The following is a 27,229-nucleotide window of genomic DNA, read 5'->3' as shown; positions in this document are numbered from 1 at the left end:
GCTGGCTTTAAGTATATGCTGGCCAGGATGCAATGCGCACCCCTCTCCAACCCGATTCCTTTCCCCTTCCCTTCTCCAGAGCCAGGCATCTTCTCCCGCTACCCCCTGGCTCCAACCCAATTCCCCTCTTTCCTCTAACCTTATGCCCAGGTCCCAGAGCCGGAGCCGCCACTGCCTGCACTCACCAGCTGGCTGTTAGCATGTGCAGGCTGGGATGCTGAGTGCGACCCAGCCTGCACATGCAGGATATGTTGTAGTGCGCTGGGCATGGGGGGCAGAATGGCACAAGCCTTGAGCACGCATGCGGCTCAGAGTGGCCTGGCAGTGAGAATGGCTGACCTAAGCGGTTCTGGGTTCCGTCCCGGTTCTGTCAGGAGCTGCAGTTTTTTTCTTCGGGTGTCGCGGGTTGGCCACCGCTGCTCTGGCCCAACATCTGTGGTCCTGACAGATCCCGAATATTGCTGGACCAGAGAGGTTCAAACTGTACTAGGAACCTGGAAAGTTTTAGCTTGTAAAGTGCAGCTGTTTTTGAGTTATGTTTGCATGCACACACCTTAAAAAGAGGGTCCTACTGGCTTTTTAAAGGAGAAAAAGGATTTTTTTTAATCTCATAATGCTCCTGGGTGAATTTTCTTTCTTATTATTTAAAACAAAATAATCATATTGGGGCTAGTAGTTTGCATGTGAAATTGCAACCAAAAATTATTTTCAGAAATACATTAATATGAAGAGACAAGAGGAGTAGTCTCAAAGCATCCTTGACTATAATTTTCTTAGGACAAGAATCTCTCAGAGCAGCTGGGGCTATCTTTCTTAAATATTTGGAAAGAACATAATGAGCAAACTGCCATAAATAAGTAATAAATATTTTTCCTTCATGTGAAAACCGTAATAATTACAGAAATAAATCACAAAACCTCTTTGCCGTTGGTCTTGCTTCCTTTTTCTCTTTTCATTTACTCAGTGTTTACTTTAATTCTGTTGCATAACAATGTCTTGATACTTGATGCTTCCTCTTTCAAAATCTGTTTTCTGTCCAGTTTTTCTATAACATTAAATACTTCTGAAATTGTTCAATTTCTTCTTTTCACTAAGATGATTCCATTCACCTCTTCTTTCTTTAACGATGCCTTTCTCTCCAAATCATTATTTTCCTTCTCTTTTTTTCCCACCATGTTCGCTTTTGTTTTCAAGCTGTCTTGACTCTCCGTTCACTGCAGTATCCCCCAAATGTTTGTCTCAACCAAACAATTCCCTCTCTTGATTTTCTTCCCCCGTCCCTCTAAATTCTCCTTTATTTATTTAATCTGTCATAATAAAATTTAATAGCAAGGCCTAAAAGCACAGGTTAAAATTGATAAGAGAACTTTATACTACTTGGAGTGGGCTTTGGACCAGGTCAAGAGAGGAGAGCTATGATGTTTGAAGACTGCTCTTTTTCCCCATTGAATGGAAGGGGATGATCCATGATTCTTTATTATCTTCCCCTGCCAAGATGCAGGCAGGTAAATGAAGGGTGTGTTGTCCTAGCTCTGGAAGGAAAGAAAAGGACCATTCTTTTAATTTATTCCTGTAGTGTGTGAGTAGGAGAAAGGTAAAGGAAAGAAACGATTGCCTAAGAAATGTGAGGGCCTGATAGATTCAGATTTACTAGGTTTTATACAATAGGGATTGAATTAATCGCTTTCCTTATTAAATAATTTATCTTAAAACCATTAGAAGGTAAGGGTGCACTGACGAGCTCTATTAGCAAGTAACCATACAATTTGCTTCTGCAATTGGTGTAGATACTTTCAGGCCCAGAGTTTCAGAGCCAGATTTCAATGTTGAAGTGCCAAGCCCAGATCCATGTATCCAAGAGAGATGATCCAAATTTGGCCAGTTCTGACACTGTGATCCAGCATTTGAGATAGAAATGTAATGAAAACAGGTATGAGGACTTTCTTGATTTTGGCACATTTGAAACTACAGGCAGTCCCCGGGTTACGTACAAGATAGGGACTGTAGGTTTGTTCTTAAGTTGAATCTGTATGTAAGTCGGAACTGGTGTCCAGATTCAGCCGCTGCTGAAACTGATCAGTTTCAACAGCAGCTGAATCTGGATGCCAGTTCTGACTTACATACAGATTCAACTTAAGAACCCCAGGCATCCCCAAGTCAGCTGCTGCTGAAACTGATCAGCGGCTGATTCCAGGAAGCCCGGGGTAGGGGCTTCCTGTAGTCACCCACTGGTCAGTTTCAGCAGCGGCTGACTTGGGGATGCCTGGGGCAGAGCAGCTGGGGTGCTGCTGGGTTGGTCCAGTAGCGCCGCCGCTCCTCGGCACTACTGGACCAACCCACCAGCACCCCAGCTGCTCTGCCCCAGGCGTCCTGATTCAGCTGCTGCTGAAACTGACCAGCAGTGGCTGAATCAGGACGCCTGGGCAGAGCAGCTGGGGTGCTGACGGGTTGGTCCAGTCGCGCCCAGAGCAGTGCTACAGGACCAACCAGCAGCGCCCCAGCTGCTGTACCACAGGCGTCTGGAGCAAAGCCGTGGAGCACGGGGGCAGCGGGACAGCCCAGACGCGCCGTGGCTGTCCTGCTGCCCTCGGACTCCGCGGCTTTGCTCTGCTTTGCTCCCCATCCTTCTGGTCTGCAGACCAGGGGGATGGGGAGCAAAGCGGCGGAACACGTGGGCAGCAGACAGCCCAGACGCGTCTGGGCTGTCCGCTGCCCGCGTGCTCCACGGCTTTGCTCTGCTTTGCTCCCCGTCCCCCTGGGAGCAAAGCGGCGGAACACGCGGGCAGCGGACAGCCCAGACGCGTCTGGGCTGTCCACTGCCCGCGTGCTCCGCTGCTTTGCTTCCTCTCCCTGGTCTGCTGGAGACCAGGGAGAGGGCCCCGTTCGTAACTGTGGATCTGACGTAAGTCGGATCCGCGTAACTCGGGGACTGCCTGTATATCAAGAATAGCCTTTCTCATTGTACTTTTGTATTTCTATGATTTGCCCCCAAAGTGAGAAGGGTGAGTGAAAAGGGATGGGAGGAAGGGCCAGGAGGAGAGGCTGAACAAACCTGAATCTCCGTGTTTTTGATTTGGTTCAGTTTCAGTTTGGACAAAGATTTAGTTCATCCTTCTCTGATTAGAATATTGCTGGAACATGCTGTAGTTTAAAAAAAGGTGTGATTTATATTAGCATTTTTAATTTTAAAGTAATTTCTTATAGCTCTATAAGAACCTTCAGCTGTATGATGAAAATCCCAGACTTGATGAGTTTCATGTGATTAACATGGTAGGAGGCCCCTCAGATGGGTGTTTACAATATATTATAATTTCAAATACCAGAGCAGAATGCATTGCCAGTAGCTCCCTATGTTTTGATGAAAGGCGTGCTTTATTAATTCTGACCTCAGCTGAAGGCTGAATGTTATTGCACTTGAAGAAACTAGTTGACTGTAAATTAGAGTTATCATTGAAAGTGGTGTAACTTCAAAGTTGGGCTGTGATTAGGGGGATGTTCCACTATATTAATTGAGTTTCCATTTTAATGACATACTGTCTTCCATGTAACAATAAGCAGCTGTGCCATGCTGTGCATTTCAAAGAATATTTACTCAGCCCTTAAATTTACCATTGGAGATCAAAGAGAGAATCTGATGTGTATGGAATGATGAAGGATGCCTCAATTCAAATGGATGGTTGGGCTGGAATTGTGTAACTAGAGGGTGATAAATATTACGAACAATCATTTAAAAGTTGTCTGGCTTACTTGACAGTGGGTTATATTAAGTTTTACTCCTGCCCTGAGAGTACTTCTATTACATATTTTAAAGTTATGTCAGGGTGTCTAGAGAATATGGTTAGGTACTGCTTTTGTAGTATTTCTATACATTTAAAAATGTTTTAAGTTTTTAAAAAATCCCATTATTTTAAGTTTTGAATTCTTGTTGCCTGGTGATAGACATTCTTAGAAATAGATGGATGCTTGAGCTAGCTACAGGAATCAGTGTGTGAAATTTCAAGGCCTCTGTATGAGAAACATGAAACTACTTAGAGAAAGCTGCTAACTGGCCACTTCAGTGTGTTGATATAACAGATCTGTGGCTCCCATTGGCCCCGATTTCCCATTTGCAGCCAAGGGGAACCACGAGAAGTGGTGTGGGCTGTGCCGCCACGTCCTGCAGCTTTCCATGGCTGCTGAGCCAGTAAATAAACACACCAGAGTGGCCAGTGAGCAGATTTCTCAAAGTGGTTTCACGGACCACTTTCAGAAACAGTGGACTAGATGATCACAGTTCATAAGTACATACATGGGAACAAAATAGTTAATAATAAAGAGTGCTGCTTCTTGTGCTTGTTCATGTCCATTCCATGTTAAGTGTGTGTACTTGCCAAATGCACCGATGCTGGAAGTTTTTCCCTTGGCAGCAACTGTAGAGGACTTGCTCTGGCACCACCTTGAGTGGCACCAATGTTGTGTGATATAAGAGACACTACCAGCTTCCTCCCACCATCAGTTTCCTCTTAGCACTAGTCATGGTGAATGGAATATTATCTTGCTTCAGCAATTCTCCTTCTCCAGAGCTGTTCACTGTGAACTTTCTGTTCTAAACACTTGATTAGTATAGTAGTGTTCCCAACAGAATTTAGGCTTAGGATGGGGCATGTCCTGGTCCCTGGCATTTTAGAATGGTCACCAGTGTAAAAAGCCTATGCCAGTTAGAAACCCCTGAGCACCAATCTCTGGACTCTAGATACTGCTGTACAGGCTCAAAACACTGGTTACTGGCAAAGTGGTATGGACTTACTGAGGCATGCTTAATCCTGGTTTCACGAGGCATAAAGGGTATGCCAACGAAGAGTTCTGGGGTCAGCAGATCCCTGTCTAAACTGCCGCACTGTGCCGAAAATCAGCTGGTTGGCGCAGCGCGTCGGCCATTTTGATTTAAATGAAACGGCGATTATTTAAATCACAGCTTCATTCCCTTTGCAGTCCTGCCTAATCTACATGGCTCTATCGACGGAGCCATGTAGTCTAGACACACCCTAATATAGGTAAGTTCAAAACTAGTGATGAAATTAAGTTTTAAATCCTGTGGTCTGTCATTGCCAGTGAGAGAGAACCTTCACTTTGCCATTGAGCAAATATCCTTTTAATATAGGGGTTCCTTGGGCATGTATGCATGTATGCTGTTGTCAGGTGGTAAGTGCTGTTAATTGCTTCATATTGGACCAACATTATCGAGAGAGTGTTTATTTTCTTCTGACTTGTCATGGCCAGGTATAGGCTCATCAGACCTATTATGTAGGGCCAGAGCCAAGGCTGAGAAGCCAGGACCCAGAGCCAACGGGTGGAGCTGGAGTCAGAAGCAAGGAACCAAAGTGCAGGAGACCTGTTGTAGCCAGCTGGGTGATCCAAGTAATTATAAAGGCAACTTTCTGGTGTTACCTCCAGCCTTAAGTCGTGTGTTGTGGCTTATTAAGGACGTTGGGAGCATTGTCAATGAGGCCCTCTGTAGCAATGCATCCTGTTGTGCTTGGACTCAAGTAGGATGAGCACCTTTTCAAAATGCAAAAATTGGTCACATGCAGAAACCCTTTCTCTTTCTCCTGAAGAGGCCCTGCTCCCTGGCCAGGCCAGAAGCTGGAACCGGGCTGTGCTAAGAGCTACCTAGGGAGCCCAGTTTGCTGTTGAGATCCCTAGACCCTCCACCTGTCCTCGGTGGAGGGCTGAGAGGCCCAAGATTAGACCCCAGCCCATGTTCCTGCTTCTTGAGGTGGAGGGTCTAGGACTCTGGGGTCCCCCTAAAGCTGCCCAGGATTCCCAGGCACAGGTGCTGGTGCTGAGGGTGCTGCTGCACTCCCTAGCTTGAATTGGTTTCCATTATATTCAGTGTTAATAGTTTGGTTTTAACTGATGATTTTATAGGTAGTATTTAGACTGAGAACAAGTGATCAAACAATTTCATCCTTTTGCATAATTTCTTCTGTGACGCATCATATGCTTTTTTAAAGGAAGAATATTTCACTGACAAAAACAGTTTTGAATACAAACACAGTTTTGTAAAAGATAGTAAACATGCATCATCATCATCATCATCATCATCATCTATTATTATTCAACATTTTTATTGCAACAGCACTTAGAGGCCCCAGAGTGGTCCAGTGCACCATTGTGCTGGGCTCTGTGCAGATGTATAGGTTATCTGTGCCAAAGAGCTTGCAGTCTCAAAAAGGAGAATTTTGACAGCTTTAGCGAAGGTCTGATTTCCATTTTATAATGCCAGTCGTATTATTTGTTTGTGTTAGTAAAATAAAATCAAAATTCTGAACAAAGAGCTAAAAGCAAATCCTGGAAAACCAAATACAGTAGCTGAATTAGATAAATTATACACACATATGCATGAAAATAGCTGAAAAAAGAACTTCTCTTTACTCTATTTGCTTTGTCACTTCTTTATTTATTTTTGTACAAGAGAGGCACTGCCAAATTTGTAAAAGTTGAAAAAGCACCATAAATTCTGTGTCTCCCCCCCATAAAAAAAGCACTTTGTTTCATTCTTAACATGTTTTTGTAATAACAGAAATTGCTTTATCAAACTGTTAAGGTTATATTATATGGGCTTTCCCTACATGTCCTTTATCTCTTTGTGACTAGATGATGTAAATTCATTTAGTGACATTAGCCAAGCTAAACAATCCTTTCGTGTCTGAAAAGAGCAAAGTCAAGGCTTTCAAAAGCTAGAGATTGGGGAACCCAAACTTGTGATGCTTAAAGATGCCTGAATTTCTGAAGAAGGGTGCGCAAGAGTGTGTGAAAATCAAGTTCCTTTAAAATATTTCAAATTACACAACCCAAATCACTAGCCAATATTGAAAAATCTTGGCTAATGATACTATATAGGACACTTGTGTGGCTGATTAATTAATAGAATCTTCAGTCATAACAAAACAAGAAAGATGTCTTGTCCTCTTGTTGCTTTTTCATTTGGCTCAAATGTGACAATTTTATTTCATTAGAGAATTGCAGGGACAACTGGTTTGTTTCTGGCCTGGATTTCTGCCACTAAAGTTGAAAAGCAAAATTGTGAACAGAAGAGGATATGAAAATTCAGTCCGAGAGAACAACTCCTTTAACGAAACAACAGTAAAGCTAAGTTTCTGTCAGGGATATTTTCAGTGAAAATCAAGGACAGGTCACAGGCAATAAAGAGATTCACAGAAGCCTGTAACCTGTCCCTGACTTTCACTAAAATGTTCCTGACAAAATGGGGAGGTGGGTTCTGAACTCTGGGTCCCGTGCAACTGTAGTGAGTGGGAGCTCTCCCCTCAGGTAGTGGCTGAGCATCTCGGGGAGGGGGGGGGCGGAGTTCTGTGACACCTGAGGTGAGTGGGAGTTCCTGGATCCGCTGCAAGGTGCCCGCCCATTCCTCATCCCATGGCATCTGGGAAGCTGCTGGGGGTTTCCCCACTGTGGCTGAAGCTAGTAGCTGTAAGATGGATGACTGGGATTTAATGTCATGGAAGTCCCTGGAAATCAAGGATTCCCTGACTTCTGTGACCTTGGTGACATAATCGTAGCCTTAAACAACATTAGTGATGGAACTTAATTCTTCTTTCACATACACTATTTTTATGCTAGTATAACACCATTGAGTTCAATAGTTACTTCTGATTTACTCAGGTGTAAGTGACATCAGAGTCAGGATCCAGAGTCCTAAAGTCCCACCTACCCTGCAGAGTGAAATCTGCCAAGTAGAAATATGTTTTTGTAAATGAATAAACTTCCTCTGTCTGAGGGATTAAAAAAAAGGGAATTTTAAGGCTTTGGGACTGTATGCTATGCAATTCTGTCTCCATTGTTCAGAAGTAAATAGGGTTATGTCTACACTACCCCGCTAGTTCGAACTAGCGGGGTAATGTATGCATACCGAACTTGCTAATGAAGCCCGGGATTTGAATTTCCCGGGCTTCATTAGCATAAAGCCGGCGCCGCCATTTTTAAAAGCCGGCTAGTGCGAACCCCGTGCAGCGCGGCTACACGCGGCACGGGCTAGATAGTTCGAACTACGTAGCCATTCCGAACTATCTGTACTCCTCGTTCCTCGTTCCACGAGGAGTACAGATAGTTCGGAATGGCTATGTAGTTCAAACTATCTAGCCCGTGCCGCGTGTAGCTGCGCGGCACGGGGTTCGCACTAGCCGGCTTTTAAAAATGGCGGCGCCGGCTTTATGCTAATGAAGCCCGGGAAATTCAAATCCCGGGCTTCATTAGCAAGTTCGGTATGCATACATTACCCCGCTAGTTCGAACTAGCGGGGTAGTGTAGACATACCCTAGGTTAAATAAATAGAGCCCTGCATGGATACAAAATTTGTATCTGAATCCACATTTATATCTGTAAAAATTAGCCATGGATATCCGCATTGACATCTGCATGTGCGGATACCTGTGGATATAAAGTTGATATCTGCAAATTTCCAGGATTCCACAAAAATGATCTGCGGATATCTACCTCCACAGATGCAGATACCTGCGGTTATGAAGCAGATAGCTGTGGATTTACAGGGCTCTATAGATAAATGGAGCAACATATGAGAACAAGGTTTTCACCAAGGCTTACTATACTGTAGAGGCACAGAAACTCTGGTTTTCTTCATCAATGGTTCTCAGCTGGGGCTCCAGACCCTGTAGGGAGTCACAGGCAAATTTCAGGGGGTGTTTAAAGTAGACTCGTTGGGGCCCATGGAAAAAAGCTGAAGCCCTGCTGCACGGGGCTGAAACCAAAGTCCGAGGAATGTAATTTTGCAGGGGTTCCTATGGTACAGGCCCCAAGCAGTTCTCCTGCCTGCCACCTTCAAACACTAACCTTGGCTTTTATATGCAGAAAACAAGTTATTGAAGCATAAGTGGTCTATGAAGTTTATATAGCTTGTTGGTGGGGGAGGGTGTGTGTGGAGGGGGTGTCATCAGGAAGAAAAAGGTTGAAAATCTCTGTTCAGTATCCTCTGTGTTTTTGTGGGATGTGCCAGGATTCCAGCATATCCTGCAAGCTATTGCACAGCTAGGGGACAAATAGATTCCTTTCCCCATAGGATGATGTGCGTGTTCCCCGTGAAAATTTCCTCTGCAAAACCCGTTCCCGGAGGTGAGGATGTTTGAGCCCAAAATAATAAAAGTTGAGCTGGTTTTGATCATAAAAGCAAAAAAGGCTTAACATAGCAAAGAGAATTAGACTTAACTCGCTGAAATGTGCTACAGCAATAATGAAACAAAGTTCCATGCGTACAGAAACAGTGTTGCTCTTTCTTATTCTTGTTCTCAGCTTCTAACATAATCCATGGAAAGCTAGCTAGTTCATTGTTAAGAAAAGTAAAAATGTCCCATTCTGGGTAAAGTAGAATGTTGTCCTGGACTCTCCAAATTCTCCCACCATATCTTTCTAAATAAAACTCTGTTGGTCTTTTGGGAGCCACTAATAATCAATTTAAAAACTTGTTATTCAGCAAAAGTGATGTGTTCTCTCCAATACATTAATATATTTAATAAATGAGCTGCTTCATTTGAGAATTTATTTCAAGCACTCAGTTCTGTTGTTGCATATTTAAAAAAGAATAGTCTGATTTCCCTGTTGTAGATTCTCTGGGTACAGATGAATACATCAGGGACACCAAAGAACTTGGAAGTTGCTTAATTTACAAAGTCAACAGAGATTCCTATGGACTCCGCATAAAGGTTGATGTTTCTCACATCATCATAGTTCCAACACTTTGATGTTCTTTTCTCCAGCTCCTATTAAGAGCATCTTTTGGAGGAGCTGAGGGTCCTTTTCATCATGATTGTATTATTGAAACTGTTGATGTATTAATCTCACTGCTCCGACTTCTCACTTGGGGTGCTATCCAAAACCCATTGAAGTCAATGGAAAGGCTCCTGTTGTATTCATCTGGATTTGGATCATGCCATTGGAGTGCCACTCGTCAGCACTCAGACTGTTTCAGTCACCATGTGTCTTAAGTTACACAACGCTGTGCTACAAACAAGAAAGGATAAAGGTGTCTAATGTGTTAGAGGTGCTGAATATAAAGGTTAGTGTGTCAGTGTTACAAGATAAAGTTTTAGCAAACAATAAATAGAATTATGACTGCAGTCTTAATAAAAAAAGTTGACAAACATTGCTGACAGCAAAGATGTTTTAATGAGGAAACTTTTTGCTGAACTCAACAGGCAGCTCACTGGAGTTTTAACACAGAGGTAATTTGTTTTTATAGAGATATAGTATCTTGGGAGAACAACAGTTGCTAGAAAGTAATTAAATTTTATCTTAGTATTTATTTAGATTTTAAATAATAAAAATACACCTCTCCAAGTTGTCCTGACATTAATTATAACATAATAAATAAAGTCTCAGAAGCATTGAAGTAACCATTTTAACAGGAACTCAGATATCTATATAAACTTTTATGCACCCTCCATATTCTCAGCCCACTACTGAAAGATGGTTTTGACAATGGTAGGGGATTTTTAAAAATTTTGGTTTGGTGTTTTTGTTTGTTTTTGCATGATGGTCCCATAATACTACCATAATGAAAACAGCTGTTAGATTAGCTTTTAGTGGCATTTTCCAGTGCCATTCCTATGATTTGCATAGCACATGCACTGAAACTCTTTCTGGAAAAATGGTCAAGAGGATTTGATGATTTAAACAGCATCTGTGTTGACATAAAAGAGTGTTCTGCCAAAATCCCCTGCACTGTGACAGGTTGAGAGCATGTATGAGTTCAAAAGAAGTAATTGTACCCAAAATACCTATGCATGTCACACAAACCTGCTAAACTCCGCATGACAGATGAATTATCTTCCCATACTCTGGTCTCAAATGTTACTTAGGGCATGTTTGTATTGCAAACTTTTGCCGATGTAAGCTATGTTGGCATAAAGCTGATATAATATATTATGCGCACGCATGCTTGGCTCCTCTTAATGGTACTGTGCATACCCACTAGGAGTGCTTGTTTCACATGCTCAGTGCTTCTTGGACAGATGGTGTTACTGCACTGCCATAATATAGTCTTTAAGCTAGTGGGAGAGAAATTTAAGTGTAGTCACATGCATAAAAGGTTGATTGAAAAGAGTTTACAGCAGTCTAACTGTAACGGAGTGGCCCTCATCGCCCGCAAGTACCCCCTCTGGCCAAGTGTGTGTGCTTGCACTTTCTCTTTCCAAAGCCTTTTTTAGCTACGTAACCCTCCACCCAAGTCATGCCCCTGAGTGAAATACAAACCCTTTCTGGGGTACACGCTTAACAGGTGCCCATCTCTGTACTCTCTGTTGGTGTCCCTCTTAGTCTGTTCCCCACTCAGAGACAATGGTGCCTCCATAGCTTTCCTCCTGGAGATAGTTTTCTCAGCAAGCCAATCACCCCTAGTCTTCACTCCTTCAGGTCTGCACTGCAACTGACTGCTGCTGTGCTTTGCAACTCCTTTTGTAGGCCTTCCTGGCCCCTGTTTGGTTGGTTCCTCCAAAGCCGCACTAGCCTCCTAGAGGACTTCTCTATGACTTCTGTTCTAGGGTGGGATGTGCAAGACTACAAGCCTTCAGCAAGGGGCTATAGGGCTGGTCCACCCTGTCACACTAACATTGTAATGTAGAACAGGCCTCAGTTTACTATGGGATAAACTACCAAAACTCCTAGTACAAACCATCTTAATCTTTGAACACACCTGAGAAAAAAGGAAACAACAGAATCATTCCACTGTGTTCCCAAAGGGAGATGTATTTTGATTGTCCTTGGTAATTTAGGTCTGTATATTTAACTCAGCAGCACAATATATTTTAATTGCACAAAAAATAGAAACATTTTTCATGAATCAGTTAGGAAAAATATGAATTTGTCTGAATTTGGTTTGTTCTGCAGTACTTAACTGTATTAATCAGCTATTCCATTGGCATTTCTTGTACTGAAACTTGATAAGAAGACCGCGGCTATGGGCATAAATAAACAAAGCAGCATGGGCCTGCCAGCAGCTTACTATGGTGGCCCCATGATCCAAGTTTGAAAAATACTCACCTAGACTATAGCACTATTGAAAAAGAAAGGTTCTTTGCACTTTGAGAAGAATTACTATTTCCGTATGTAATGCAGGCAGAGCTTCCTAGTAGTTGAATATGAAATTGTCCAGAACTTTGGGAGTTCTTCTGTGGAATAGTTTTGCTATTCAGTCTACAAAGGAAGAAAAGATATGCTTTTTACAGAGCTCTCACCTCATGTTCTGGCCTTCCTGCCACTTAGACTGAATGTGTAACATTTTTTCCTCCCTTCTGTAAAAACCCTTGCAAGAGTTAATCTCAGAAGGAGAATTTAGAAGTGGAAAAGGAAACCTCCCAGAAAAGAGGTTATTTGGTTCTGACTTTGTTTATTTTGGGGAGTTTAATAGCTAAGTGAAAATTTAAAATAATAGAACATGTCCAAATATCATAGATTGTTCTTCTGTGCTATGAAAGGGAGATTTAGCTGGAGGAGAATACACTGCACTTTTTGTTGATGGATAGTTTAGATATTGGAAAAGAAAGGGGAAACCGAAGTAGTCATTCCTGCCAAGCTCCTTTACATTCTACAGATGTTTACTGCTTTTGTTTTCCTGTTTTTGAGCTTGAAGAACCATGTTATCATGTGTAAAAACATTGTGATAGGACCCCACAGCAAAACTGTCAGTACTTCAATTAAAGAAAAAGTGAATATCGTATGTTTATGTTTCCTCTGGGTGTGTGTGTGTCTTTCCAACTTAAGAACGAAATGTGTTATGAAAACAGATGTAGTGAAAATAAACAAGAGTGGTCTCATTTCCTTCAGTGAAGAAAGCTCACAATTACTTGGCCGTAACATCGTATCCTATCAAACAATTGTGCTGACTGCAGCTTGCCTGCCTAAAGTGCTGGATTTATCACAACTGATAAAAGATCTGAGGTGTCATACAAGAATTCAGCTGCAAAGAAAAGGGGGAAGAACGGGTCATAATGCAATAACATATTCTAGGTGCTGTTCCTGCCAACAAATAATGGGGAAATTCATTTTATGAAGCACTGTTTATAGACTGACATCTGGAGAACTTCTCAACCTGGATTGTTTCCAATTTGTGAGATTTACATGCTGTTCTTTTGGTTTTTGGTAAATAGTTCACTTCTTTGTTTGATACAGTTTACTCAAATAATTATCAATGGATGTGAATGATTATGTACTCTGATTTTTTTCAGTCCTAGAGATGGACAAAAGTTCATAATAATAGGTTGCTAAAATGGTTGATCTGTGTGTGTGAGTGTGCGCACTTTCAGGGATACCCACTGAAGTGCACGCAGAAACACGACAATTTAAAGAAAATTGTCTAAACATAAGGCTGAAGATCTGTCAGATGTAAACATGTTGACTAGAATCCATGCAGTCTGAAGGTATGAAGGACTTGTAATTATAATGACATTTTCAGTTTGATAATATTTGTCCTGTGGAGTGAAAAATGTTTTCAGAAAGTAAAAAGCTGAATCAAGTGCAGTTTAAACCATGTATTAATCACTGTGCATGAGGGGCCACATCCAGCTCCTTTTAATGACTACCATGGCCTTCAGTGAAATGTAGAGCAGGCCCACATCCATTTTGAAATGCAGAAAGAGAAAGACATCGTACATTAAACAACTCTGTCCCATATGAGTGGAGGCTTGACATGTAGTTTCCAAATGGATTTACTCTGCTTGTGATAACAATATGTATTCCGGAAAAAAATATTTATCCAAGCAAATCTGTAAATAATCCAAGGACTTGGTTTCACAGTATAGCAGCATTGCTTATTCAGTCCTGTTAACGCCCTGCTTTAAAAAAAATGCTTCATGAATAAAATTGTATTCCTTTTTGCACATGTATATGAAAAATTAACTTTTTTGCACAAGATTGACTTTGGGCAAAATTTTCAAAAGTATCTAAATTCCATTTTCAAAAGTGATTTAGACACTTATGAGCCTAATTTGATGTATTTTCAATTAGATTTGCAACATAGGTTCCTTAACCATGTAGGCACTTCTGAAAATTTTCATTGTAACCATATAGCAGTACGTTTCCCTCCTGACTCCAGAAAATATAAAAGGACTGATGCTGCTGCCATGGAAGCCAAAGGAAAAACCCATCTTAGTTTTTACAGGGTCAGGATAAGACTCTAATAAAGATGCATAGCTCAGACTGCATACAGCTATCTAATACACAAACCATTAGATTATTTTGTACAGGTGACATTAGTGCCAAAATCAGTAGAAATTGTATCTGTATGGTAGGGAGGCAGGATAAACAAAGAAAAGTCGGATAGAAACAAAGGAAAGTCAGATTATAGTATGTGTACATTTAGACTGGAATATTCAAAGGTGCCTAAGAGACCATTGAGTTTCATTGGGACTTCCTTAGTCTCTTGAAAATGTCAGCATCATATGTAAGCATACTCTTTTTATCAAAAGTCTTTTATAATGTATGTAAAACATTTGAAAACAAAATTAATATTTTCCAAGGTGGGCATTTCTCCTTTTCTCAAAAGTGTCTGTAGTGGACAGAAAGCTCTGTGCTCTTGTAGTGATGGAGTTCACTTGTTCTGGAAATGTGGTGCATGATAGTATTCCTCAGAAAATTGGATTAATATGTTTACAGAAATTTAATCTCATATTGTGTGATAGGGTGGGTGTTGCAAATACCTGTCCTGGTCACCCCAGTAATTGCTCTTCTTTAAGTGTGTGTCTACACTGCACTCTAAGCTCGAAATAAGCTATGCAATTTGAGTTACGCAAATTGCATAGCTTATTTCAAGTTAATTTCAAAATAGAGTGCTATTACAAAACGTCCCTTAATCCTCATGGAGTAAGGTTTACAGGGACATCAGAACAGCACACCCGTTATTTCTGAAGCTATTTTGAAATAATAGGCACACTGTCAAGTCAGAGAAAATGCTATTTCGGGATACTGGAAATATTCCTAAATAGCGCCGCTATCTAGATGTACCCTTAGTGTCTACTCTGTATAATGTATTCCCCTCCATTTATACCTGTGCAATGTAACACACCAGTCTTAATACCTATGAACTTGAGCAATGTTTATCAGGTCCCCATGAGGAAAAGAGAACGGTCTTCCTTGGGATGTCCATCACTCTGGGCACTGTTAACATTATTCTCCCACATCCTGATATTTCCTTCCTACCTTTTATCAAGCTTGTCAGCTGATGGGCCAGTTAATTTCTTAACTCACCCAGCTTCCTTCTCTGTTTAGCTATTTCTTCCCTATTTACTCTACTAGCTATTGCTGAAGGAAACTAAGGGTATGTCTACACTACAGCGCAAATTCGAACTAACTTAGTTCGAATTAGTTAATTCGAATTAAGCTAATTCAAACTAATGCATCCAGACTAAAAAACTAGTTCGAATTAGCATTTTGCTAATTCGAACTAGCATGTCCACATTAAGTGGATCCTGAAGCAAGGTTAAGGATGGCCGGAAGCAGTGCCGGCAGGGCATCAGATGAGGACTTAGAGCGTGGAGCTGCTGTCTCAGGCTAGCCGAAGGCTGTGCTTAAAGGGACCGGACCCCCACCCCGCACAGACAGTTCTCAGGGTGCCCCGCTTGCAAAGCAGTCCTGGCTTGGAGTGCCCTGAGTGCCCACACTGGGCACATCACAGCACTCGGCCATCAGACCGGCTGCACTTGCCACAGGCTGCCATCTGGGGAGAGGGGGCAATTGGGGGGCTGCAGGAGAGCTTCCACCCCCAGAAGCCCGCAGAGCCAGCCCAGTCCTCCCCATCGGGGGCTCGTACCCCATTCCTCCCTCACCTTCTTCCACTTACCCTTCCCTAGCCCCCCTTCCTGATGTACAAAATAAAGAAAATGAGTGGTCAAAAATAGAATCTCTCTTTATTGAACAAAACTCGGGGAGACTGGGAAAAGGAGGTGGGAGAGGGGAAGAGAGAGGGTGGGAGAGGGGAGAGCAACTAAAATGATCAGAGGTTTGGAAGAGGTCCCATATGAAGAGAGGCTAAAGAGACTGGGACTTTTCAGTTTAGAAAAGAGGAGACCGAGGGGGGATAGGATAGAGGTCTATAAAAGCATGAGTGGGGTGGAGAGGGTGCATCAAGAAAAGTTCTTCATTAGTTCCCATAATAGAAAGACTAGAGGACACCAAAGGAAAAGAATGGGTAGCCAGCTTCAAACTGGTAACAGAAAGTTGTTCTTCACAAAGCAAAGAGTCAACCTGTGGAACTCCTTGCTGCAGGAGGCTGTGAAGGCTACAACTAGAACAGAGTTTAAAGAGAAGTGAGATAAAGTGATGGAGGTTGGGTCCATAGAGTGGTATTAGCCAGGGGATAGAAATAGTGTCCCTGCCCGAAGTTTGAGGAAGGCTGGAGAGGGATGGCACGAGACAAATGGCTTGGTCACTGTCTTCGGTCCATCCCGTCCAGGGTCCCTAGGGTTGGCCAATGTTGGCAGACAGGCTACTGGGCTAGATGGACCTTTGGTCTGACCCAGTACGGCCATTGTAAGCTCAGGGCTCAGGGTTGGGGTTCTCAGTGGACCACCTTGATTTTCATGCACACCTACTCCTGGGTGGCCAGGCTGGCAGCTCTCCTGCCCTAGACGGTCACTTTCCTGTGCCTAGTGCGGAGGTCGTGGACGAGGTCCATGATGTCCGCACTAGACCGGGCAGGTGCCCGCCTCTTGCGGTCCTGGGCAAGCTCCCGGGAGCTGCCAGCCTGGTCCCGGGAAGAGGGGGAGGGCTGGGGGGCATCAGGTGGCTGGCTCGAGCCGTGCCAGGTGCAGGGTCTGCTGGCTGGGTGCTGGCAGGCTTGCACCTGGCACGGGCATCGTAGCCAGCCTGTGCCCCTTTAAGGGCTCCGGGGCCGGGAGGGGGGCAATAGAGTTTCCCTGGTGTTGGCCAGAGTGGCCACCAGGGAAAGCTGGGGAGGGCTAGCCTCCCACTAGTTCGAATTAAGGGGCTACACACCCCTTAATTCGAACTAGTAAGTTCAAACTAGGCTTAGTCCTTGTACAATGAGGTTTACCTAGTTCGAACTAAGCGCTCCGCTAGTTCTAATTAAGTTTGAACTAGCGGTTTGTATGTGTAGCGCCTATCAAAGTTAATTCAAACTAACGTCCGTTAGTTCGAATTAACTTTGTAGTGTAGACATACCCTAATTGAGGCTACTGGGATCAGAGTGTTGATCCCTCTATTAGACCTGATCACTCTGTCGCAGACTGTGAGAGAAATCCTACACCTTATTTTTTTTCATCTTGCCTCTTCAGTCCAGCATTAATATCAGCCTTAGTGTATCTGTGATTCCCTTCTGAGAAATCTCAGAGTTACAACTCCCTGCCCTTCCTAGTGCATGAATTTCACACTTTGTCTTCATTCAGAGCCCTTCTGAAAATTCATTTATTCCACAAGTTGAGCAAATGCTAAACCACACCAATATAATGCTCCCTTCATCCCAGTACATGGAGAAAAATTTCAGAGTTAATAGTATCCCCATCTTCTCTGGTGTCTGGTCTTTGTCCTTGCTCTAAGAAGCATTTAAGCTAAAGGGTAAAATCTAGTCTTACTGATGTAAATAGGAAAACTTCCATTGACTTCAGTGCGGCCTGTATTTCACCCCATATTTTTTGCTTTTGTCTTGTACAGTTGTGACCACAGTATCTATAATTACAACATAGTAATAATGTCTTGTTTTTATGTAACAGTAAATCAAGTAGCCCAACATAAAAACTGGTATACTTACAAATTCTGTTGAAGGATATGTTGTATTTATGTGTTGAAAATTAGGCTGATAGTATATTTGCAGAACCTTTTTTCTTCGTGTGTAACTTACGCAGCCCCTCTGTTTAAATGATGAAATTCCAGTTCTCACTATTTTCTATCAGGAAAGTAAGGTAATGGAAAAAATAAATTTTGCTTTTAGTGCTGGTATGTTTTGACAGTATCATTTGACGAGTAAATCTTAACAAACCTCTGACATAAAAACCAAGAGCAGGAAGTCCCGCTTCCGTCCAACCAATAGCATAGGGTGCCTAAGGGCAAATAGACATTTTCCGACTTTAATTTGTTACCATCAAGTGGAAAATAGTGCTAATGACTAATTAGTTAGTTTGCCATTGAAAGCCATTAATTCTCAAGGCCACATAACCTATGGAGTTTCAGTTTTCAGACCAAATATTAAAAGGTCTTTTATTTATCTCCAGAAACCCAGTATGCACTAATGGGTATATGACTTTTCACTCATCATCTCAATGTTTAATAGATGATGCCACTGTCAGGTGCTTGTTTGCATGAATCTTTAATGATTTATCATGTGTTTACAGATTTAAGTTTTAATGGGGCAGATTTTATCTGAAGAACAAAAATTATAAATATCCAAATTTGAATTTTAGAGGAACAGTTTCCAATTCTTTAAGTTGTATTGTTTACATTTTACAGTTAGAGCTCGTAGGTGAGATTATATGTGCAGAAGATTAACAAATACCTTATTTTCATTGGTTGTATGCATATTTGTATTTAATAGCAACACATTACAATATATTAACATATAGTGTTTGTATTTCCTGTTATTAGATCTCCCCCAACCCCTCTTTCATTTTAGGAATCCCGACTTGTGCTAATACCTCTCTTTTTCACATAAGGTTTACCATCAGCATGGGGTGGGGCTTGCTCAGTGGTTTGAACATTGGTCTGTTAAACTCAGGGTTATAAGGTCAATCCCTGAGGGGGCCATTTAAGGATCTGGGCAAATCTGCAAAGTTGCTAGAGAGTCTGGTTCTTCTGAAATACAGTATGTTTTCCAAGACCAATCAAGCTGGCATTTTTTTCAATGTTTTTCTTTTATTTTGCAATGAGAGATGCTATATTGCCAAAGAACAGGTATCATTCATGGAGCATGACACAACAGTGGAAAATGATTATAAACAATTAACATCTTTTTGTTTTGAGTTAGAAGTTAATATGATGGTTTAAAAATGCACTCTCTTAGTAGACAGTAAAGGATGATTTTAAACACTAGACTAAGAGGTTTGTTTGCATACTAGTGGTAATCTCAGAAGGGCCCTGATTTTCATTCAGAATGTGTGATGTACATTTTGATCATAATCCCGTGAAGTATTTAAGCAAGAGCTTAACTTTAAGCAGGTAAACATATGCTTGCAGTAATACACAGAGCCTTTCATGGTCTTTGATTTGAAGCTGCTGAACAAAACAAGAGAGGCCTTGACAGTTGCGTTAAAAGAGAAAACGCATAAAACTTTTCTGCTCTGAGAAATATTTCAAAAAGTTTACCATCGCTGAGCTAGGGTAAAAATCCAGTAACTTTATAAATTCTTCTTTTCTGTCAGATCTATGTGGACACAATGGAAGCTGCCCACGTAGCCTTATACTGAAAATAATAAACACAACATGCTTAACACTTGTGCTGAATGCTAATTAGCTATGCAAGGAAGCTTTTCTCCATCAGTCCTATTTCCATTGCTCTGCCCCTCCACATTTTGGCTTATGGTGTCTCCTCCTCCTCCTTTGTAATCTGCTTTCTTCAAGTCATCCTAAAGAAGAAACAAGTATGACCCAGCAGGTTCATACCTTTACTTTTGAGTAGCAGCCCTTTTCGCAGAGGCACTGGTAGCAGACTTTTTGAAACAGACTTGGATCATCCTAATGCATTTCAAACTGCTGCAGTTACCTCCAGGTGAGCAATGGCACTGGTTGGTATAGACAGCTGGTTCCTTTATGCTCAGTAACAATTATACTAGGTTTTCCCATTTTAACATTTTAAATAACAGTTTATACATGCTGCTTAAGATAGTTCCAGGTACAGGTTGAACCTCTCTGTTCTGGCACCCTTGAGACCTGACTGGTTCTGAATGAGAGAATTGTCTGGACCATGGGAGGGTCAATATTGTCTGGCAGCATTATGAACACTTCTACTACTTACCAGGTTGTTAGAGGACATTTAGGGATAAATTAGAGCTAACAAAACACTGAGAGCCAGGACTGGTAGCTGTAAAGAAATTTTATGTGACCACAAGAACCGTGGCCACAGCCACGAAAAGTGGACATCCAGCTAACTAAAAAAATTACAGATGACGGATGTTTCTGGACCAGAAAGTTCTGGACTATGGAGGTTCAACCTATTGTTACTTAAATACGCAGTGATGTAGGTAAGTGGAGTATCTACATGAAGATATAGAGGTAAATATTGCAGATTACAAAGGAGAAATTGTCGGCTTATCCTGGGATCACCCCCATGGCAGCGTGATGGTGGGTAGTGCAATATGTCATAGTGCTACCAGGCTATCTATAATAGAAAATCCTGAAAATCAGTGTGTATAATTATGCACCCAAAAATATCATTGACACACCCCTTTGTGGCAAACTAGTGGATTTCATAGTCTTTGCTCACTGTGGAATTATTTCATACATGCTTGACCACGTGATACAATTCATGCTAAGATCTATTTCTATCCTTTGTACAGAATGAATTTTACCTACACTATAGGTTTAACATATTCCTTAGATGGCACATATGAGTAAAGTGAGGAATCACCAATGCATAATCAATAAACTAATTAGAATGGTAATCACTTTCTATTCAAAGTATTTTTCACCTAGGGTTAAGATCTAGACCATTCCAATTTCGTACATTCTTTGGTACTCTTGCCACTTCGTTTATCACCTCTTGTTCTTGTTAATGTTCTACTTGCCTATGCACAACATGAAGAATTTCTGTCTTATTTTCAACTAGGTGTCTGTACTCCCATCCCAGAATCTGACCTGGAGGAAAGGACAGCTATACAGGGTTCCACAACAATGTTTACCAACCACAGGCACCTCATAAAGCAGAAATCCAAAACTGGTAAGTGAAGAAGATTACTCTTTTATTTCAAATACAGAATAAACCTAACCCATATGTTGCGTTTCCACTTGTGTTTTTTAATTTTCTAGATAGTAAATGAGTAGACCTTTTCTAGAATTAGTTTTATTTTTTCTTGGGTCAATCAAATCTAATAATTTTATGGGATCCTGTAATTCTTTAGATTTTTTTCCCCACGGCCTTCCCTGAAGAGCTACTGGCAATATATATAGACTTTTTAGCTGAGGTAGATAACTTCTCCTGAACTAAAATGGTCTAGTGCTATCCAAGATATGCATGAGGTAATTTAAGACTTGAAACCTGATTTCTTTCTCAAAGTTGAAGATTAGGAAATCAAGGTTAGGATATTTCAGTTTAATTAAGGTTGTTATTGCTGGGACTTAGTGTCAATTGATTACTTGCTGTTTGTGGGAAGATTATGTACAATTTTAGGAAAATATTACTAGACATATCTAACAATATTATATTGACTATAAAATACATTTCATACAGCGATAAATTTCTGGAAAAATGTTATGAAGCTGGAAATTGCGATATAGCATTAACTGATTTTGAGAACAAGACTGATAAATAAATGCATTGCAGTTTAATAATGTGCCCCATAAGATACTTTCCATTTTGTTTACTAAATTACATTTATGGTAAATGGCTTATTTATCATAATCATTCATTCTAAAAATAGGAGATCTTAATGTGATTTGTGTATTATTGTACTTATTTTCAGGTTTCTCTAAAATAAAATCAACTCTTTTTAATGAATTATTTTATTTAATTTTACTTCATTAGAAAAGTAATACAGGTCGAACCACTCTAGTCTAGAAACAGCCGTCATCCAGAATGATTTTTGTTAGCTAGATATCCATTATTCATGGATATGTCAGATAAAATTAAGAGATGAGAAGTAATTATTTTGCTCTACTCTGTTCTGACTAGGCCTCAATTGGAGAATTGTGTCCAGTTCTGGGCACTGCATTTCAAGAAAGATATGGAGAAACTGCCGAGTGTCCAGAGAAGAGCAACAAATATGAAGAAAAGTCTAGAAAACATAACCTATGAGAGAAGATTGAAAGAATTAGGTTTGATTAGTATGAAAAAGGAGAAGACTGAGAGGGGACATGAGAGCTGCTTTCAAATACCTAAAAGGAAGAGGGAGAAAATTTGTTCTCCTGGACCTCTGAGGGTAGGATAAGAAGCAGTGGGCTTAAATTGCAGCAAGGGAGGTTTAGGTTGGACATTAGGAAAAACTTCCTAACTGCCAGGTTGGTTAAACACTGGAATAAATTGCCTAGGGAGGTTGTGGAATCTTCATCATTGGAGATATTCAACAGTAGGTTAGATAAACAACTATCAGGGGGTGCTTGGTCCTGCAGTGAGGGCAGGGTACTGGACTTGATGACCTCTTAAGGTCCCTTCCAGTTCTGTGATTCTATGGTTCACTGCGTTGGAAAGATAGGAAGTATGTCAAGAGACCATCCTAGCTTAACCTGGACATCACGAAGTATTTAAAAATCAAAATAATCTTACAAAATGTGGAAAGTAGTCAAATTTAGAAGGATGAATACAAACTAATAACACAAGCATCAAGGGAAAAATTAGAGAAACCAAGGCACAAAATAAACTCAAAATAGCTAGAGACATAAAGGATAACAAGAAAATAATCTACAAATATATTAGAGGAAAGAGGAAAACCGAGAACACGGTAGGCCTATTACTCAATGAAGAAGGGGGAAAAATAACAGAAAATATGGAAATGGCAGAGGTGTTTAATGATTTCTTTGTTTCAGTTTTCACCAAGAAAGTTGGTGGTGATCCAATGTCAAACATAGTGAATTCCAGTGGTTTAAAAATTAAAATGCGGGGGGCTGGGGACCAGTTAAAAATTACTTAAACTAATTATATGTCTTTGCATCACTTGCACCTGTTGTCATGCATCCTAGAATTCTCAAGGAGCTGACCGAGTTGACATCAGAATCATTAGCTATTATGTTTGAAAAATCAGGGAAAATGGGAGAGATTCCTAAAAATTGAAAAAGGAAAAATATGGTGCCCATCTAAAAAAAAAAAGGCAAATAAGGATAATCCAGGGAAGTACAGCCTAGTCACCTTAACTTCTGTACCTGGAAAAATAATGGAGCAAATAATTAAGGAATCCATTTGCAAACATCTAGAAGATAATAAGGTGATAAATAACAGCATGGATTTGTTAAAAAAAAATCATGTCAAATCAGTCTTTTAGCATTTTTGATAGGTTAACAAGCCTTGTGGATAAGGGAAAGTGGTAGATGTAGTCTGACTAGACTTTAGTAAGGCATTTGATACTATTTAGTATGAACTTCTCATTAATAAACTAGGGAAATAAAACCTAGATAGTGCTACTATAAGATGGATGCATAACTGGTTAGCTAACTCATTCCCAGAGAGTAGTTATTAGTGATTCAGTCATGCTGAAAGGGCATAATGAGTGGGATTCTGCAGGGATCAGTTTTGGGACTGGTTCTGATCAATATCTTCAGCAATGATTTAGTTAATGGCATAGAGCAGAGGTGGGCAAATTCCAGCCCAGGGGCCAGATTCAGTCCACAGGATTAATCTCTGGTGGGCCCCCATCTCCATGTTTACCTGCGCCTTCGCAGGTATTGGAGGATTGCAGCTGTGGTTGGCTGCGAATTGCTGTTCGTGGCCAATGTGAATGGCGGGAAGCAGCATCCCAGTCCGTGAAACTTTCCACTATTCATATTTGCTGTGAATGGTGATTGCAGCAAACCAGACCTGTGATCCTCTGATACCTGCAGAAGTGCAGGTAAACATAGCAGTGGTGGCACACCAGGGAGTAACCTTGAGGGCTGCCATTTTTTTTTGCCCGACCCTGGCAAAGAGAATGCACTTATAAAATGTGCAGCTACCACCAAGCTAGGGTGGTTGCAAGTGCTTTGGAGAACAGGATTATAATTCAAAAGGATGTGGACAAACTGGAGAAATGGTGTGAGGTAAATAGGATGAAATTTTACAAGGATAAATGTAAAATACTCCACTTAGGAAGGAACAATCAGTTTCACACTTACAGAATGGGAAGCGACTGTCTAGGAAAGAATACTGCAGAAAAGTATCTAGGGGTCATAGTGGACCACAAGCTAAATATGAATCAACAGTGTGGCGCTGTTTAAAAAAAAAAGCAAACCTCATTCTGGGATATATTAAGAGGAGTATGGTTAGCAGTACACAAGAAGTAATACTTCTCCTCTACTCTATACTGATTAGGCCTCAGCTGGAGTATTGTGTCAAATTCTGGGGGGATGCATTTCAAGAGCATTGTGGACAAACTGGAAAAGACACAGAGAAGAGCAACAAAAATTATTCAAGGGAGCATTGAAAGAATTGGGTTTGTTTAGTCTGGAAAAGAGATGGTTGAGAGGGGAAATGATAACCATTCTCAAACATCTAAAAGGTTGTTACAAGGAGGAGGCAGAAAAATTGTTCTCCTTAGGCCTCTGAGGATAGGGCAAGAAGCAACGGGCTTAAATTGCAGGAAGAGAGGTTTAAGTTCAACATTAGCAAAAGCTCTATAATTGTCAGGGTAGTTAGGCACTGGAATAAATTGCCTTAAAAGTTAATGAAATGTCCATGAATGGGGATTTTTAAACACAGGTTAGACAAACATCTGTTGGGTATGGCCTAGATGGTGCTTGGACTGGACTTGATAACGTCTTACGGTTCCTTCTAGTTCTATGAGTTTATAAAAAGGACAAGAAAAACCTGCAGAAGACTTAATGCACTGATTTTCCTCATTCACTTCAAAAAGATACTGTCAAGGTTGACAGACATTCAGGTTAGCCTATGTTTATTTATTTAACTGTTCTTCTGATCTTAGAGAAATGTATCAGCTCACAGGAAAATAGGCTGCCATCAGTGGTCTGTCTAAGCTGTGCAGCGCAGCTTCACAAGTGATTAATCAGCCCCACCCAGTCAGTCAGCTCTGTGCATGGAGCCTTGAGCCTCTGACTGTGCAGGGCTCGTTAATCACCTGTGAAGCTGTGCTGACACTAAGTTTAGAGGGAACACTGGCTGCAACCCCAATAAAATTCTACGTTCACTAGGAAACTGTAACAAACCTAGAACATGCACCATGTCCTCCCTTCACTCTGTGTTTGTGATCGTGGACATGGGGTTGAAATGTAAAAGGATTGTGCTTGCTGTCTGTTTCAGTGAATAGCTTTCTTGTGTGTTTGAACAAAAGTCAGGCTGTTAATAATATAGCAGGGAGGCAGACTAGAGAGATAATACACAGCATTTGTAAACATCTGCAATGGCGACGATATGACTTGCATGTGCTGATGTAGGTCCTAACCTTTAACAAAATTCAACCTTACATAGCTGACTTTATTTTTATAACTTTCTGTGAATGGTAGTCAATGCATGCAAAACTGAAAGAAAATTTTGAAAGTTTTAAATTAGTATTCATAGAATCATAGAACTGGAAGGGAAAGGTTATTGAGTCCAGTCCCCTGCCCTCATGCCATGGCAGGACCTAGCACTGTCTAGATTATCCCTGATAGATGTCTGTCTAACCTGCTCATAAATGTCTCCAGTGACAGAGATTCCACAGTCCCCCAGGCAATTTATTCCAGTATTTAACCACCCTGTTTACAACCATGTGCTTTGTAAATGAGTTTGATTAATTCTTGGTCAGAATGAACTAACCACTGGCTGGTTAATGCTGCACTATAGAGAGCGTGAAATATTTGCCACTGAACTGTCTGGAAATTCTAATTGCTCCAAGTGCAAGAGCCAAGGGAGCAGCTTAAATCATAGGGTAACATCAAGAATGATATCACAGGATTGCAATGTTGCTCTGTACATGATTTTTTTTGGACCGAGTTGCAGCCTGAGTATCAGGGACAAAGGCAAGATGCTTAGGTTGAACTGTAAAACATTGTGTCTTATGTGTCATCTTTGTGATTTTACTTTTGCTTGGTTTTTAAAGTTTGATCATCCAGTAAAAGATGAGAGAGAGAAGAAAGCTCTTTTCTCATTGTATTTTTTCCTTTCTATGAAGGAATCTAAAACAAATATCGAATTTAGGTGCTGTGCTTTGTCTCTCTTTGGAAATTTTGTTCATTATACATAATAAAAATGGCTAAAATGTTGGCAAAGTAGCTTCTATTTTTTCAATTTGATAACTATTTTTTATTTAATAGCTTTAAGTTACATAGAACAGTATCATACTGTAATATCTCAAGGTACTTGACAAAACATTTTCAGAGGTTTAATAATAAAGGCTGTGGTACCAAATAGTGGAAAGCAAAGCAGAGAGCAAGTGTCTGTTCAGCTTTAGAGTGAACAAGTGGCATGATGCCCAGCATTTCTTTGCAGAGAATTCCAAGGCAAAGGTTTGAAGTAACAGCTGGCATTAGGAAGCCTAGGTAGGAATGAAAGGATTGAAGTGATCAAATTCCAGGTGACAGATTCCAAAGTGCTTTGTAGGTCAGTAGGGAACCTTGAATCTAATGCAGACCCCAACCATCAACCAATCAAGCCTGCCATCATATACCTGCTCCATGTGATGACATATAGAGTCTTATCAGCTATGTTGTGTGCTAGTTGAAATCTATTATCTAAATCAGGTGTCTAAAAGGGTGTCACAAGGAGGAGGGAGAAAAATTGTTCTCTTTGGCCTCTGAGGATAGGACAAGAAGCAATGGGCTTAAACTGCAGCAAGGGAGGTTTAGGTTGGACATTAGGAAAAACTTCCTAACTGTCAGGGTGGATAAACACTGGAATAAGTTGCCTAGGGAGGTTGTGAAATCTCCTTCTTTGGAGATATTTAAGAGAAGATTGGATAGACATCTATCAGGGATGGTCTAGACAGTACTGGATCTATTGTGAGGGCATGGGACTGGACTCAATAAGCTCTCGAGGTCCCTTCCAGTTCTAGAGTTCAATTATTCTATTAATTGTGTGCATACAGTGTCCAGCAAAAAAGGTCAGAGAAGTTGCCCAACTCTCAGCCTGAGGACTTCTGCATCAGGAAAAGGACATATCTCCAGCTGAGAGAGGCTACCATGCTAGAGCAAAGCTCAGTTCTCAAACATGAAATGACAGAAAGAAACATTGGAAGTAAACTAGAGAAAATGAATGCCTATATCCACTGAAGAAAATTTTTAGGGCCCTTTATTTATTTAGGTGTATGTGTTTATGATACAGTCTTTAATAGAGACAGACCCAATTTCCCAGTCTCTTTCCAACCAGCTCCTCCTGCCCAAGAACCCAGTCACAGTTTCTTCCTCCTCTCCATTCGTATCTCACAAGACACCTAGTCCTAATCTATTC

The 27,229-nt window shown here is 41.0% G+C and overlaps 1 protein-coding gene across 8 annotated transcripts in view; it reads left to right on the top strand.

Moving 5' to 3' along the window:
* BBS9 (Bardet-Biedl syndrome 9) overlaps window positions 1–27,229 on the top strand; it is a 513,046-nt gene that overhangs the window by 325,229 nt on the left and 160,588 nt on the right. For 7 of the 8 annotated variants that reach the window (XM_075921764.1, XM_075921758.1, XM_075921760.1 and 4 more), the window contains one exon: window positions 20,774–20,884. In XM_075921764.1, the coding sequence (XP_075777879.1) occupies window positions 20,774–20,884 (111 nt within the window). Of the gene's footprint in view, window positions 1–20,773; window positions 20,885–21,835; window positions 26,059–27,229 lie in introns of those variants that run through there. The other variant, XM_075921759.1, reaches the window with a different exon arrangement.

Source organism: Pelodiscus sinensis, chromosome 2 (assembly GCF_049634645.1).
Source record: "Pelodiscus sinensis isolate JC-2024 chromosome 2, ASM4963464v1, whole genome shotgun sequence".
Taxonomy (NCBI): Eukaryota; Metazoa; Chordata; order Testudines; family Trionychidae; genus Pelodiscus; species Pelodiscus sinensis.
Note: the sequence above shows the minus strand (reverse complement) of the source record. Positions and strands in the feature narration are given on the sequence as shown.